The sequence below is a fragment of the Phymastichus coffea genome, unplaced genomic scaffold (genome assembly GCF_024137745.1).
Source record: "Phymastichus coffea isolate CEN01 unplaced genomic scaffold, Cenicafe_Pcof_1.1 PCOF00262, whole genome shotgun sequence".
Classification (NCBI taxonomy): domain Eukaryota; kingdom Metazoa; phylum Arthropoda; class Insecta; order Hymenoptera; family Eulophidae; genus Phymastichus; species Phymastichus coffea.
Window position 1 is genome coordinate 75702 of NW_026707073.1, and position 16387 is coordinate 92088.

Below are 16387 nucleotides of genomic sequence, written 5' to 3' on the forward strand. Positions count from 1 at the left end.
AAATAATAACTTGCCCCACACAGTCGGCTCGCGCTCATGCGCTCGCGCGCGTGCAGGCACTTAAGCAAAGCAAAAGAAAGAGCAAGGAATCGAAAGAAAAGGATCGGAGGCACGAGGCGTGCGTTGCTCGCCGATGTTAATTAGGCAGGCAGCACGCGCAGCTCGCGACCGGGCGCGTTATAGCTGCCGATCAGCCCAGCATGAACGCCCAGCGAGCGCGATAATCACCGCCCGAGTTATGATCTTTTCCGATATCCTTTCCAGTCTCGCGTACATCGAGACACCTAGCTCACCAAGGAGAGAGACATAGGGGAGGGGGATCGGGGTCGATCTTAATTAGCCGGGCGTTTAATTAGCGCCACGAGAGTCGGCGCAACGATAATGAAGACGCTGATGGCTCGCCGCTGATCGTCACGGAAGTGGATTTCTTGCTCCAGCGTGTGAGCCGCGCCGCAATTCGAACTCTTGCGCGCGCGACCAATTAGGAAAAAAAAAGGGAGAAAAAACGCAGCGCGAAGGAAGCAAGCCGCGACGACAACTCCTGCGTAATTGCTCGCGTATCGTGCAGATTGCGAAAATCGGCCTCGGGCGCGAGTGCGCCGATGAGACACAACGCGCGGAACTGGAGACCCCTGCAACTCTTTGCGCGGCCGATCGCGAAAGTAACGACGCCGTCGAGCGACAGGTCCCATCCCCGTGGATGCCACACCATTGCACTTGTCGCCTCGCTCTCCTGCTCCGCTGGCTCTTTGCCGAAGCCATCTATACGTGCTCGAGTTACTGCTCGTCGTTCGCTTCAATTCTAAAGTGTTGGTTTTCGAGACTGGCCCGTTATATCTTTTCTTTCTTTCTGGTGGAGCGGCGGAGAGGAAGGGAAGGAGACTCGCATCGAGGGTACTGGGTGGACTGGAATAATCGTCGTTCGTGACCGGAAGAAGCATTTCAATCGATGAAACGACGGCAGCATGAAAATTCACTCTCAGACTTTGCAAGAGTATAGCCAATCGCTCGCGAAATAACGAGATAACGTATACATGGCCATCGTGGAAGCGGTGCCGGTGAAATCGGGCGGCAGCCGATCTCGACCGAGCTCGTCCCACTGTCGCCCGGGCCAGAGCGAGAGACGACGGAAAAGTCGCGGAGGGAGGGGATAACCGCGGCCTCCCTTCCTCGCGGCTCATCGACGAGGCGATCTCGCGCGGGCCGAAAGCTGCGGCGCTCGTAATGGAGCGGTAAGTGCGCCGCATCCTCTCCTAATCCGGCGATCATCGGTCGGCTGCCGCGAGTACGCGGCGCACCACGGGCGCGCATTATTTACGAGGGGCTCGGCAATTAAAGGAGCCGTGCTCCTGCCGCCGCGGCGGCATTGATAAACTCACTGCGGCGCAGCAGCGGCAGCATCCTTGCCCGAGGATATATATTTCTCGTTGGCAAGAGAGAAAGAGAGAGAGAGAGAGAGAGAGAGAGAGAGAGAGAGAGAGAGAGAGAGAGGATGTGGTCGCGCGTGTGCTGCGGCGTTGGTGAATGAACTCGCCGGGAGAGGGAGACCAGGTGAATGGCGAGCGAGAGCGAGAGAGAGAGAGAGGCTTGAATGAATGTGCTGGCCGCGAGCGGACACGGCCAACTAATGAAAAAAGAGAGGAAAAGGGGGGAGAGCGGGCAGCGCGGCCCAAGGATGTTTCTCCTGTATTGAGCGTGTACGCGGCTTGTATATTAATTCGGCCCTCGTACGCGCGATCCTCTCGTGCTGCTCGATTTATCGATCTTGCTCTCTGGACGCGTATAGACGCGAACGGGGCCCCTCCATCTCTCGCGCGCACCTCGAACAACGTGTATAGCTTTTAGCGGATTACAGTTTGGTCGGCCGGTGCGCATTTCGGCTTCGCGGACGGCCATCTCCTCGCCGCGATTTCCCTGTTTGACCACGTACGCAATCGTAGCGCCGCCCTGCAACAGCGCGCCGTTCTTCGCTTTCCTCTTGAGGGGGGAGGAGGGGTTTCGTCGATTCGCCTCCGATATGGCGAGCACTGCAACGAGGCATTTGTGCCAATCACGCTGTAATAATTGTTATCGGCGATTTGCAAGCGACCAGAAGAACAGCTCCGATAGATCTTAATGGGTTTGCTGAACTGACAAAGTGCGGATCGACCGATCGCAAGATCGGTAGAGGTGGAATGCAGCGGAGCCGTACCTTTCCGAAGCTCCGGCGACGCAACGACAGAGGAAATTAGGCGCGTAATTAAGAGGCAGGAACGGCGGAACGAAACTCGGGCAGACGAGTCTTCTCGTGAACGAGCGCGCGCGTCAGAACCGGAAGCAGAGCGAGAGCCGGAGGGGCGCTAATTTAGACCGCGAGCCAAGTCGGCATTAGCCGCTCGCGGTCGCATCCGATAATTTTCGTCCTTCCTACTTGAACTCATGAATGAACGCGTCGCGGCCGGCGTAGCGGGTGAAGGGACTCGTCGGCCGCGCGGAAGTGGCGCACGGTGACACTTAGCGTCGCCCGAGGCACACGTACGCGCACGGAGAGAGCGAGAGAGGAAGTTTACGAAGTGCTCGCGCGCGCACGTTCGCAGTTGCGCAATACGCATGCACTCGCGGAGGCGTGTCACGCGCGAGCGCCGCTCTCCCACAGCTTCTGCTGCCCGTGGACAGGAAGGATCTTCGCTTGGGGGGTCGACGCGAACTCGAGCCTTGGGACGCGCGCGTGCGTCGGGGCTATTACCGCTTCTCCGCGTGCGGTGATAATGCGAATTAGACGCGCGCGCCCGCGTCACTGGGACGCCGACGGTTCGGCAGCGCCTGGCCTCGGCTCGTCGTCCCGCTCTCTTTTTCGCCGGCCGCGCGAGCTTGCGCCTCGGCCGTCTTCGCGCGGCAAGCGAAAGGCCTCTCGATCGGCCGAGCCCCGTTCTCCCTGTCCCGGCGAGATAGGACATTTCGGTGGCTCGTCATTGATTAGCATCTGGGCGCAATAAATAAGCCGGCGTCCCGAGGAGGAACGGCAGCGCGACCGACCAAACAATAGTTAATCAATCCCTCATTACCCGGTGCGTGCTCGTCCCGTGCATCGGTAGCGAAGAATCGAGCATTGTTGGCCGGTCGCGCCGGCCGCAATCAATCTATACGTGCTTCCCTCGGCCGGCCTCGCGCTTGACGTCGTTAAAGTCGGCCCGCGAGCGAGCTCCAGCAGGACCGCGACAATAATACGGCCAGCAATAGATAAAAGATATGCGCGGCGCGGCCGATCCCTCGTGAAATACGCTGATTGACATGGAAAATACGCGCGCGGCTCCGGTAAACACAGAGAAAGAGAGAGAGGGAGAGTGAGCTTTCTACGGAGGATATCTGCGGGTAATAAGGGATATACGGCGCGCGAACAATGGCTTATACAGCCGGAGAGCGCGCGCGCGCGCGAGAGAGAGCGCAGAGTGCGTGCGGTAACGAGCATAGTAGGAGAGAATCGAAGGACAGGATGGAGGAGAGGCCAAGCTCGCTCTCTCTCTCGCTCGCACTCCGCTTCGCCATATATCAAGCGGAGGAAAGAGAGAGAGAGAGAGAGAGACCGATAACGAGCTCCTGCAGAAATGCCGCCGCAAGGCTGCCTGCCTGCTACTCCTGCCGGTGCCTCGCCCTTCTTTCTTTCTTCTTCCTTCCTTCGCTGCCAGTGGAGAGAGAGCGAGCGAGCGCGCGCGCCTGATAACTCGCTGCACTTTTTTGAATATCTCCGCGTCTTATTGCCCGCGCGCGCGTATGGACTGGCTCGCGTTGTTCGCGAATTAATTCGTGACGTGCGCCACGGCTACCGCGAGCGAACGAGAGAGAGAGAGAGATAGATAGAGCGCGCGCATAACTCGCTCGAGCGAGATTGCCGCTTCTTTTTTCTTTTCTTTTTCGCTCGCTCCCGCGGAGTCGCGGAGTCGAGCGAGGCGATCGGTTTTTAGTGCACGCGCGCGCGTGCGCGCGATGGAACGTTGTATTAGATGTGCGCGTCTGGCTGGAGAACGGTAGCCGCTGTAATTACATCTGCGCGAGAATCGATTGTCCCTCGACGAGGGATAGTCGATGTATTTTTACCATCGCCGACCGAACGGAGCTTCCATCTGTCTTCTCTTTCTCTGGCCCGCGAGCCGCGCCCACTCATCGGCCGCGCGCGCAGCTTATAAATATGTAACGACCCCGGCCGAGGCGCTCGGGTATTGGTAATTTTCGGCGCTGCAGCGACTCTCCGTTGCGTAACTCACGGTGACGTCTCGCGAGGCGCAGAGGTGCTTTTTGCGCTTTGCACGGGATAAACCAAGGGCCCGATACACGTATACGGTCTTGCCCTCTCTCGCGCTACTTTTTTTCCCTCGCTTCGGCTTCTGTCTTTCTGGCGAGCGTCGCGGCACTGGACAATGCGAGCGCGCGCTTCGCCGCATTTACATACGCACGGAGGGAGAGAGAGAAAGAGGGGCTACTCGTTGTCCGCGCAATTATCGACTCTTTGATCCGCCGCCCGCGCCCTCTTTCCGGATTCCCTCGGCGTGTCCGTAATTGGACCTCCGCGCGCGGATTAATTTAATTAATCGGCGAAGCGCGCGCGACTCGCGCTCGACGCAGCGGACGCGTCGCGGGCTGGCGAGGAGCGGCGCTCGCGGCCCCGCGACTCGTCGCGGCTGACGTGGAAGAATTTAGGAGACCAAACACAATGGCATTGTCTTGCGCCAGCGGTTTAGGGAAAGAGCCGCGCACGCTGATGTATTTATGAGGCCTTTATCGAGTCGACGACGGAGCGCAGCTAAGGATTTTAATAGAGCTGTTGCGCCGGGGGATCGAGCCAGCGTATGCCTAGTTGCCTGCTACTATACGCTCTTCGGCCGCTGTACCGCGCGCCGCTGACGACTGTCTTGCGCGACAACTGCGCTTCTGTCTTACTCCCGTGCGCGGATGTCGCCGAGAGAGAGAGAGAGAGAGAGAGGATTTTATTTATGGGGCATTGCTAGACACGATGCTGCGGCTCGACGATCCAGGTTTATTTGGGCATGCACGGGATCGATGCGAATTTATAAATGTCCCGTGTTGCTTCGATGCGACCACTTTTTCTTATTATACGGAAATATAGTCGACGCATTCGAAGAATTGAAGAACCTGATTGTTTGATGACGTTCGCGTTGTCCAGGACAACTGTAAATATTAGATCGTGCACATTTTCGTCGTGATCTCGTGTTTTCAAACTCAGACGCGCGGAGAGGACGATGCGTAGTCTCCACACTTTCTCACTCGGTGTACCAGTGGCAATGAGCAAGGATACCGATAAATTCATTATCGAAATCATACGAGTATTGTCCAAATGTAATCCAGTACTTATTGCGAAACGTCGGCGGACTTTTTCAAGCGAGCATAAAATTAACCGGTAAATCACGCGAGAGAGAGAGAGAGAGAGAGAGAGAGAAGCAATACGCAGGGGGAGTATCCTGCTCGTCGTCGGCGAACAACGAAAGACCCCCACAAACGAAATGCGCTTTGAATTGGGCATAAAATCAACATTGAAATCTCGTTCAAAACAAAGAGAGAGCGAGCGAGGTTCGACTCTCGGACTTGGAGATTTACTTTGCCTTTGGTTTCGGTATAAGGAAAAAAAAGGAACAATCCAGCCGACGCGTAAGGGCGCGCATCAACTCTTCCAATTTACATTTTTCCGAGCGCGCGCGCATTCGGATCTCTCCCGGTGGAAAGATCGATTCAGCGAAAACGAAGAGGAGGCGAATTCCACCTACGAAAAAAAATTCCCTTCCCGAAGATTGACCATTAAAGCCTTCACTGTCTAATGCCCTGCGCAAAAGCAAAAGTGGAATCCCGAGGTCAACCGATTTTGGCAAGTCAAAGGGCCGCCGCGTTAATCTCTTTTTTTGCTCGCTCTTTACCTCTCCGTCTTGAGACTGATTTTGAGGAACCTACGTCCTAACATTTCTTGTTTATTTCGTCGCGAGAGATTCACAACGGCCACGAGAATACAATGCTCTGGATGGAATTGGGAATTGGGGAAAGACGACGCATATCTAAAGTAGACACACGCGTTTTGGATGAAATTTCAAATTGAAGAGGGCTACACTGAACCATGAGACAGCATACCAGAGGAAAAAAGAATTGATCATACATTACAAAAGAATAAAGAAAAATTATTCGTGGCTAACTGAAATTCGAGCAAAAATTATTTGCCTCTTTGAAAACTTCCATACCTTAGTATTATCCGATGATCGACAATGTGGATCGCGTCTGTTACTCTTGGAAATGAAACACTGAAATAAATAAATCGCTGTAGCACCAGTTTCATCTACGTATCATTCATCGTGTAATTTTTCCAAAACCTTATACTGACCGTGTTTTTAGCACAAAATATAACAAGAAGAAATAATACCATGTAAGGTAGCCTCTGAAACATCGATTTTATTTTCGAAATGAATAATCAAATAAAAACAAATAACATTAATTGTTTTATTACTGTTTACTATTAATTTTAAGTAACTTTATTTGTACTAATCTAATTTAAATATTTTGCAAAATTGATTTTAAACTTTTGAAAGTAGAGAAGTCTAACGAAAAAGTGGTATGGACGCTCTATATTTATTTCGAGTGTTTAGTGGAAAATCGGGCAATATGGAAACCTTAAAGAAAAATTGAAAAAAAATTAACCAGATGGAAAATTTATATTATATTTTTAATGTGAAGTGGGTATGATAACCAATATACCTACGCAACAATAGGTTGCGTATGAAAAATGATTTAAATTAATACATTGAGAAAAAATTGATGAAATTTTGAAAAAAATTACAGGGAAAAACGGAAAAACAGAAAATACATTAGGTGAAATCTATCATTTTTAATGCAATAATTTACATAAGAATAAATAAATAGAACGCAATTACTTTTTTAAAATTTTTTGAAAATCGTTTTCATATTTTCTACAGACCATTGTTCGTAGTTTGATTTTCTTTTATATTTGTAGACCATTTTAATTAATCAACGCTGAAAACTAGATTATATTTCGCAATTACTTATGAAATCACTGAAAATTTAAGAAAAATAAACATTAAAAAAGGTTCAATTTAGGGTTGTCATCTTGCCCGATACATGCAAAATCACTTTCAGTGTTATAAATAGTTCAAAAAAAGAAATGATCACGATTTAAGATAACGAATGTATTAGATATAAGTAATTATTGTAGCCCTTTACTATTTTTAAAGTACCCAATAGACCGAATAAATAATACACTTTCATACGTAGGAAAAGTGGCAAGTCAGACGTGAAAAGTGAACGATATCGTTATCCGAAAAGTGACGAGAATATTGTATAGCTGCACGGGTAACCGAAGCGCAGCAATAACGAGACGCCGATAGTTTGCGCTAAAAGCTGCCGATTTTCATCGAACGCGCAGGCCACGAGAAGCTCGACCGGAGTCGCCTCGCTCTCGTGCTTCTTCCACCGCGCGTCCCTAAAAAAAGCAGCGCGTCAGGCCGCGATTAATCGAGCGGCAGCCTCGAATTACAGATTCTCTTGGCGCGCGTTTTCATCGGGCCGCGCGGGCGCGACGAGGCGACGCGACGCTCACGCGTAAATTAAACAGCGGCGGCGCGGTAGCGCGCGAACTCGTGTCGCTCGCGCTCATTGATCGTCGCAATTAAAGGGGCGCGCGTCGTTTATAATGCGCCCGCTCGGTCGCGCGCGCGGCTTTAATTAGGCGTCATCAATCCCAACGGGACGCCCGCCAGAAATGTATTTTCGACCGATGCGCGCCCGTTTGTTTTGCATCCGCTCGCGGCAGTTGGTTCTCGGCGCGCTCTCACCGCGGCCGATCATTTCAATTTCAAATTGCCGTCGCGTCAGTTTTTGACTAATAAGGCACACCGTGGATGCGCGCGCGCGCGCGCGCTCGCCGCAGCGGCTTCCCCGAGGCGGCGCGCGAATTTCCTTTTTCGCGCTAACGATCGGACGCTGTAGTTCGCGGAGGAAAGTATGTGAGTGATTTTTCCTTTTTCAAGCTGTACGTACCCCTTCTTTCTTGACTAACGGTGAATTTTCTAATGAGTCGTTTAACCCGATATCTTCGAGTCATGTGTACGACGTCGTTCTAATTATCGTCCACGGATAATTACGTAATTGTTGAATATGGTTTGCCCTCGCAGTGGAGTGCGATGATCTAGAACTCGCCAACTCGCCAACGCACCGGCGGAACGCTCGATAAAAGGGAGTAGCCGGCGATGGAGCTCCGAGCCGCTCTCGACGAATGAACATTCGCGAGATGGAGTTCCAAACGGATCAAAGATCGCGCGCCACGCCACCGCTTTCGCTAAGCGCGCGCCAGTCGATGAACTCATCGGCGAAAGCGAACGCATTCGGCATTTTCAAATTGGCTCGCATCAAAACACATAAAGCCCGAAATTTATCCTCGGCCTAATACACACAACGCCGCGGAGAAAAAAAGCGGCGAGCGTGTCGCCGCGATAAACTGCATATTGAGACGTTAAGGCGAAAGGGGTCCCGATATATAAATTCCGGAACGCAATCGACGAAGCTGTTGCCTTTATTTAAAGCTTTAATCCCCTAGGCGCTCTCCGCGCGGCAATGAGCGTATCTCGCGAGTGTATAATAGTCAGCGATATCCAGGAGAGGCGTTTCGGTCTGTATAACTGAGACATCACGCGCGCGCTCGCACAAAGCTGGAAAACGAGGAAATAAAGGGGCGAGGCATAAAGTCGGCTGTTTATCGACGATGATATTCTCGGTCGCGCGTGCGCCGCCTAATTACGGCGGATCCTCTCTCCGCGCGCTCGCATGCAAATCGGCATTGTGAAGGGAGCGGAGGACAGCGAACGCGATAGACCGGTTTTATCGCGACCGATAAAAATTGTCGTTAACCCCGTGATCGTCGTCGTCGCTGGTGCTGCGCTTTAGTCTACCTCGCCACAGAAAACCATTCGAGCGAACCAGACTCTTCCCCAGATATGGATGTGACGCTGTAGCTCCTTTTTTTCTTCGCGTCGCGATGGGTTTACAAGGTGATGAGAAGCAGCTTTTTTTCCCGACTTTACGAGGGACGATCGAGCGTCTTTCTTTTTCCCTCAAGCTAGAGATGCAAATACGCGAGCCTTCGTAAGGAGGAGGTAATAACGGCAGCATGGATTTCGCAAAAAGCTACAGCTCGACGCGCACCAAAGTAGAGCGTTTATCGTCCGATCCGATCTTCGAAAATAGAACACAGCGGGAAAAGCACGTCGGGTCAAGAGTTCAAGCCGCCACCGTAATCGAACTTTTTACCAGCGGCGGCGGCGGCGGCGGCAGCAGCAGCAGCAGCAGCAGCAGCAGCAGCAGCAGCAGCAGCACGCGGCTGGCAAGAAAGATCCGCCCACTGAATCTCTCGCCCTTGTCTTCTCTCTCTCTCTCTCTCTCTCTCTCTCTCTCTCTCTCTCTCTCTCTCTCTCTCTCTTTCTGGCGGCCGACTCCCACACGACGAGCGCGCGTATATGCACGTGTACATGTGCGTGTATGTGTGTACACTTTTGCATGCGCGTGCTGCTGGCTCTCTCTACCTCGTAAATATGATGTCTGTATCGCCTCGGCGCGCCGCCGTCGCGGTGTCGCGCGCTCGCTTTGTCACGATGTTTACGGCGGTTTTAAGGTGTGCTAAAGAAACGATGATACTGACGGCTCGTTTTGCCTCTCTTTCTCTCTTATTCTTTTTTCGAGAGAGTTTTACGACGGGGGTGATGATTGAATCCGAGGATGCTTTTTAGCAGCCTGTGCGTGCGTGCGTCGTCGGGGTAATTAGTGTCGAGGATGTTTACTCGCTCGCTTGCTCGCGATATCCACGGGGAGGATTTTACGATGGCTATCGATGGATCGCAACGAGCAGTGCTCATTTTCAATTATCGAATGGCCGACGAGCGAGTTGTCGTGTTCGTTTCGCAATCGCCGAGAGACTGAGCAGCGGTGGCGGCGTCGGCCAGTAATATTTTGTCGCGGCGAGCTAACGAAGATTAACAGGCTGCGGTCGCGCCTCAAAATCACACGGGAATCTTGCCAAATGTGTTAAAGTTCGTAGTAAACGCCGATTTGTACTGAATTTCTATAAACGATAATAACTTGCGCAGATCTAGTTTTTGATCGTTCACACGTGTATTTCTGTCTTCCTTCTGGTTAGCTAGGAATGAAGCTTTTTTTTAGTTGGAAGTCAGGCAACGTATACGATATTTAATAGTTGAACATTTTCGTATTTATAACGAGTAACTCGTTTCATTAAAAAGTTGGTAATGGCGACCCATCGTAATAGCTACAATTACTTTTTCAGAAAACGAAGGCAGGTCCAATACAGAGACCTTGAACAATGCTAAACAGCGATATTTATCTGCGATATTTACTAATGAACAATGACTTTCTTTATTTCGGACTGGATGCCTGGTCGTCCATCTATTGCTGTAATTACGTACTATCGCGCGGAAATGCCGACTATTCCGCATAGCTATGCATTAGATAGGTCAGGAAGATTGGTCTACTTGAATTACCAAATGGTTCGTGCTGAAAGCCGCGCTGCGGTCGAAAATCCTTTATTGAGAAACTACAGTTTTGAGCAAGAAGAGCGTTTCCGCTTCCGTAAAGCATTAAACGAACGCGTCACAGCTCACTCGGCAAGCCTCGGCGAACCGTCCGCGAGAGCGCAATATGCCGCGAATGAAGAAATTCCGGCCACCGATGAGACGCGAAATAATCAAACAAGCGTCGGTATAAGACGCTCGTAATGCCTTCTCGCTTACTACCGGCGTAGACAATATCAAGCGCGCGATGAGTATAAAGCCGAAGCGCAGCCTCGTAAAGCGCGCCATTAAAAATATACACACTTGATATTTGAAATTGCAGAATCCCCGGAGAACGGCGAAGATAAGCAGCAGCAGCAGCAGCAGCAGTCGGCAATCTGCCCCCACCAACAGCAGCAGCAGCAGCAACAGCAGCAGCAGCAGCACGGTAAGTGATCCTCTCCCGTGGCGCGCGCCGAGCTGCCGCGCGATTTTAATGGGTCTGCATCATGCGCACTTTATTATTCGAGCACGCGAGCGACCTGCTCCCGATTTCCAACGCGCGCCCGCGCGGTAATATCTTCCACCGAGTGGCAGAGAGGGAGGAAGGGGAGGAGGGAGAGAGAGAGAGAGAGAGAGAGAGAGAGAGAGAGATTCACGCCTCACTAGGCAAACAAAACGCCTCGCCTAATAATTTCTTCTTTTCTGCCCTCGCTAGCAATCTCGCCGTCGTGGGATACGGGCAGAGGCAAAAAGAGGCGCGGACCGGATATTTCTTCTCCGGGATGCTGGCTACCTGTCGTCCGGCGAGAGAGAGAGAGAGGCTGTGGGCTTTGTTATCGCTAGCGATCCTCTCCTCTCGCTTCGTAGCTGCTTTCCTTTATCTATGCTCTCGCCGCGACTTGCACACAACCGCGAGATTTATTTCACGGATTAATATATTTTCGCTCCGCGCTCCAGCTCCTTCTCTTTGTTTGTTTCTTTGTTCCTTTTTTTTCGTTTATCGGTGTTCCATTTATCCGTGGGGACTCAATGGCTCAGTGCGGAATGCGCTCTCGGTCGAACCGCGCGATAACTAGTACGATGATAATTCCAAATCTGGAATATTTAGGACGCGAACTATCCGCGAACGAACGATGACAGAATTCAAGCGATACGTCGTACGCGGTTTCCTCCTCGCAACGACTCCGACATCTGGCGCTGCAGCGATCAATCAAATCCAGCATTCGGAAAGTCAATTTTTCGAAAGGTTGCTCCAGTCGAGTCGACAGTCGCGGAATTGGCATTTTCCTTCGGACGATCACCGATTTTTCTGCTGTCGCTTCCAAAGCGATAAACGCTCGAAATGCTCTCTCTCGCTCTCCCTCCTGACTCGCCGAGCGATCGGAATGCGTACGCGGGCAGACGGAGGCTAATCTTCGCTCGGGCTGGCGATTTAATTCTAAGGAGTCGCCTTCCTCCGGCGGCGAGTTGCGTGCGCGCGCGTACGCGGGGAACGAGAAAAAGCGCGAGACTCCGCCCTTGGTCGCGACCAAAAAGTCGCGCGCGTGTGCGGTTGCGCGCGAGTGAGAGGAGCCGCGGCCGAGGAGCAAAACCGGCTCCTCCTCTCGACCTCGAGGGGACACCTGCCGCCCTCTGGCCCAGGGAATTAAAATTCCCCGGCTAATCGAGTTCCCGTGTCGCCGCCCTTATCTGATCAGCGAGGCTGCGGGTCGCTCGCAGTCGTCCTCGTAGTCGCGTGATTGACCAATTACGGATCGTTGCTGCCTAACAATTTGCCGCCGCCGCGGACGACCGAGCGCGCCGGTAAACAACGATAATCTATTCGCACGCGGAAGAAGCTTCTATTCTTTCGCGCTCGAGCAACGTCTCTCTCCCGCTCTTTACGAGGCAAAAATTCGGAAAATTGCACTTTGAACTAAATGCTCGACTCTCCTCGCTCGACCCTTCGCAGCTATGCCTCGCGTCGGCGTGCGCTATATACATCCTGCCATGCAAATGTCCGGGGCAGAGCAGAAGGGGGCTCGGCCGCGTTTCGACCGAGCGTTCCGCCGGTTTCGCTTTTTGCAGCGGCTGCCTGCCTGCCTGCCTGCCAGAGTACGCGAGCTTTTCAACAGTCGACGCTTCGCCAACAGGCGCCAAGATGAGTGCTCAACGGAGTGCCACTCGTTGGCGTAAATCTAGATAAGGGCGCTCCTAGAGGCGACCTATCCGCGAAACACCCACGAGAGGCGTAATCGCCGCGCGAGCGAACATATCCCTCGGCCGCGATAATCCGCGAGAAGCCGAAAGAGAACAAGAAAGCAGCGAAATTGCTTGTACACATCCCTCGACCCTTTATACGACACGAACGGCTTATCAGTTGTCGCTCGGCTTTCGAGCACAAGGAAAAAGTCGCCGGCCGTCCCCGAATCGTAAATCAAAGCCAAAAAAGCACGAACCGGACGCGCAATGTTTAAATCAGTTTGGTGGGAACACGGAACGTTTCGCGCGACCAACGTCTCAATTAAATACCCCGAAATCTCCCTCTCTCTCTCTCTCTCTCTCTTCTCGTGCAAGCTTGTGTGTGTGATGTATGTTCGTTGATAAGATTCGCTGCTTGATTTATTGCCCGAGTCTTGCTCTCCACGTATTTTCGTAGGGATTAGTTATGGATACTCCTCTTCGATTCTGTCCTTTTTACTGGCTTTTCCCTTTTATCGTGGCATTCGCCGCTTTACGACTTTCCTCCGCGGTCGTGCTTTCCGATGGCGCACACTCGCGAGAGTAGCTACAACTCCATCGCGGGCTGCGTGATTTACGATCGCGTAATAAGTAGCCTAATCGAAAACACGCGTGGTCATCCTTGACGGGCTGCGTTCCATCGCGGAAATTCGTATGCAAACGGGACGGACTGCAAGGCGCTTAGGTCGTCGGTCATTCTTTTTTCGTTATCATAGCGCGATCTCTCGGACGTTCGGCGACCTTGATTGAAAGTTCAACGTATCTCGGAGACGAATTAGGGTGCGACCGTTCCCACTGCATCTTCGAGTTGTTTGCTGAGGCGTCGAACTGTGCATTTGTCCCATCGTAGAGAAGACTTTCCTTCTCGTATTTCACTTTTCAAGAACTTTACCGTCGAGCGCAAACTCCTGAGATACTCATTATTTTCATCTACGAGTTCGACTCGCTGATGAATTTCGGGATTCGTCGGCTTCTTCTCGGAAACCATACGTGCTGTAATTGAATTTCCAGCTTTCGTGTCCATGATTCTCGCCGCGCTTCGCAAAAGAAAGAGAAAAAAATCAGGAGAATGGCGCATCCGCAATGCAAAGAAGGTAGGTTGGTGCGCGAAAGAGATGCGTTTTGAAAACGCCCATAAATCAGAGAGAGTTGCAGCAGCAATCGCGTCTGGATATACGTCCGTGACACCTCTCCTCGAAAAACCAGAGCAGAGCAGAGCTGCACTCATCCTCTTTCGCTCGGCAGCGGCAGCGGCAGCGGCAGCGGCAGCGGCAGCGGCAACGGCAGCAGCAGCGGCAGCAGCAGCAGCAGCGGCAGCAGCAGCAGCAGCAGCGTAGGTAGGGAGCCACCACTACGCTCTTAGCGACCATGTGACTGACTCCCCTACTCTCACTCTCTCTCTCTTTCTCTCTCTTTCTCTCTCTCTCTCGTCAACCTGCGCTGCCGCCGCCGAGTAGGCACAGCCTACCTGCCCCGCTCCCATTACGGCGCGAACTCTCGCGGCAGGTGCACCTCTCTTTCTCTTTCTCGCTCGAAAACACCGCGTGTGCTACGGTTTCTTCGTCGACGTCTCCTTGTGTTTCTCTCTTTTTTTCCCCTCTTCGTCCTCTCGATCGTCTTTGCTGCTGTGAGTGTGAACGACAAAGGAGAAATTATTCTCGCGGTTGTTGCTGTTGTTGTTTGGTGGTTCATTTGTTGCTGGATTAGCGGGAACCGAGAGTCGAAACCTGGACGTACTGGGCCGCTGGTGGACATGTCCGCGGCAGCAGCTCGCTGAAAGGATGAGGGAGCTCGACACCGAGAGCCCCGTCGTCTGGCCGGCTTGGTGTTACACTGGTAAAACCACAGCTCTTTTCAACACTCGCACGCGCGCACGCGCATGGGCAGACAGGCACAGCTTTTTATGTATACCGGCGACATATCCGCCTTCTACGAAAAATTATCGTCTCAGCTGTCCTTCGGCCGAGCGCGAGATTACGTCCTCGGGAGAGCGAGAGACGCGGAGAAAGGTCCTTGAGAGTGTTTAGGAGGGTCGACGTCGCTCATTCCCCCCTTTCCCCCTTTTTCATTTGTGGCGGGCTGATGTCTTGGGAAATGTTAATGCTTTCCGCGTAAATTTCGTCGTTCGTGCCGTCGTTATCGCAAACGTCACGACACCTTGGCTCCGAGCGATGCGCTCGGCGTGGAAAAAGCTGTGAGCCGCGGACGAATCGCCTGCGGAAACGCGGCCCCTCCGGCGGAGGCAAAGATACGTACTCGAGAGAGGACTGTCGGCGAGCTAAATAAGCCTCCTTGGCGGGCCGCCTGGGCCTCGGCGCGCCGCTCAATGAAACCTCCCTCCACGGCGACGATCCGCGAGATTAGCAAACACGCGCGCGCGCCCGAGCTCGACAAAAAGAAGGGTCCCCGCGCGATAGGTAGCAGCTGACTCATCTCGGTTAATTGCCATCGCGACGCGAGAGATTTCAATGAAGCCCTGCTGAGACGCAACGCGGCGTCGGGAATCCAATTATCCGTGAGCGCGGCCACGAAAGCTCGACGAATTAGCTTCCGCGTACGTGAGGCGGACTGCACTTTCGGCGCCGCTTTTCTCTCGCCGCGCAATTATACGGTTTGCCCGCGCCGCGGCAGATGCGCTCGCTGATATGACGCCGCGGCGACGCAGGTGCGACCACCCGCGGCGAGCTCGGCCGGGCTCGCGGATACGAGGACGCGCTGCCCGAAATCGACGCAATCGGCTCGCGATCGATCGCAAAGGCGCCGCGACTTGGACGACTCAGGCGGCGGCGCGCGTACAACGCGTAACGAATGGGTTGCCCGCCGCTGCCTCGCCGACAGCTCGAGCTCTCGCGAACGGCACGCGCGCGCGCTACCACTGTTCGCGCCGGAGAGCGCTACCGTTCCTCACCCGCCTTTTGCTCGAATGGGACGAAAAGCCCGCTCCGCGCCCCTGCTTCCGCCAGTCGCGAGCGCCGAAGACGCCAAGTCTACGTCGCGGCCAGCTCCGCCGTGAATTGCATTTACAGGCGTATACCCGCAAGCGCGATAAAGCATACAATGTGTTTCCCTGCGCTGTCGTCGTGCCATACTTTACGCCAGTCATTTTTTTTCCTCTTTCCTTTTGTTTTTACGACGGCTCGCCGATACCGCGGCGCTTTAAGGCTTGTTACTCTTCTTTTTTTTTTCGTTCCCCGCGACGGGAAAGCGAAACTCGACGCTGCGTCACGTATTTCGCTCGGTGTCGGACGACGCGACGCGACGAATGCGATTCGAAAACGTTCGGGTTCTCGCACGCCGCAGCGATACTCGGCGGGCGTGGGTGCGCCGAGGCGCCTCCGCGACGAAATCGCTCGGCGCGAGAGGAACGACGACAATCGGAGCGCCATATCGGTCACCGATTGCAATCGGTCGTCGAACCCGATAACGATATCTCGCCCTGTCTCCCGTCGCGTTGCACGCGAACGCGCGCGCACCTATATACGTGCACGCATCGCGCGCGGGTAACGAGAGCGGAGGACATTCCATCGCCTTTGCCGGACGCTCTCGTTTTCTAACGCGACGACGACTCTCGGGGGTCACACTACTGCCCACTCGCGCGAGAGTCACCGGCCGCGCCG

At 53.3% G+C, this 16387-nt stretch overlaps 1 protein-coding gene across 1 annotated transcript in view; it reads left to right on the forward strand.

Moving 5' to 3' along the window:
• Positions 1-14107, forward strand: part of LOC131674594 (runt-related transcription factor 2-like) — a 28045-nt gene extending 13938 nt beyond the window's left edge. The window contains exons 2-3 of the mRNA XM_058953351.1: positions 10891-10995; positions 14016-14107. Coding sequence (XP_058809334.1) covers positions 10891-10995; positions 14016-14107 — 197 coding nt within the window. The remainder of the gene's footprint in view (positions 1-10890; positions 10996-14015) is intronic.
• Positions 14108-16387: the final 2280 nt, after the last annotated feature.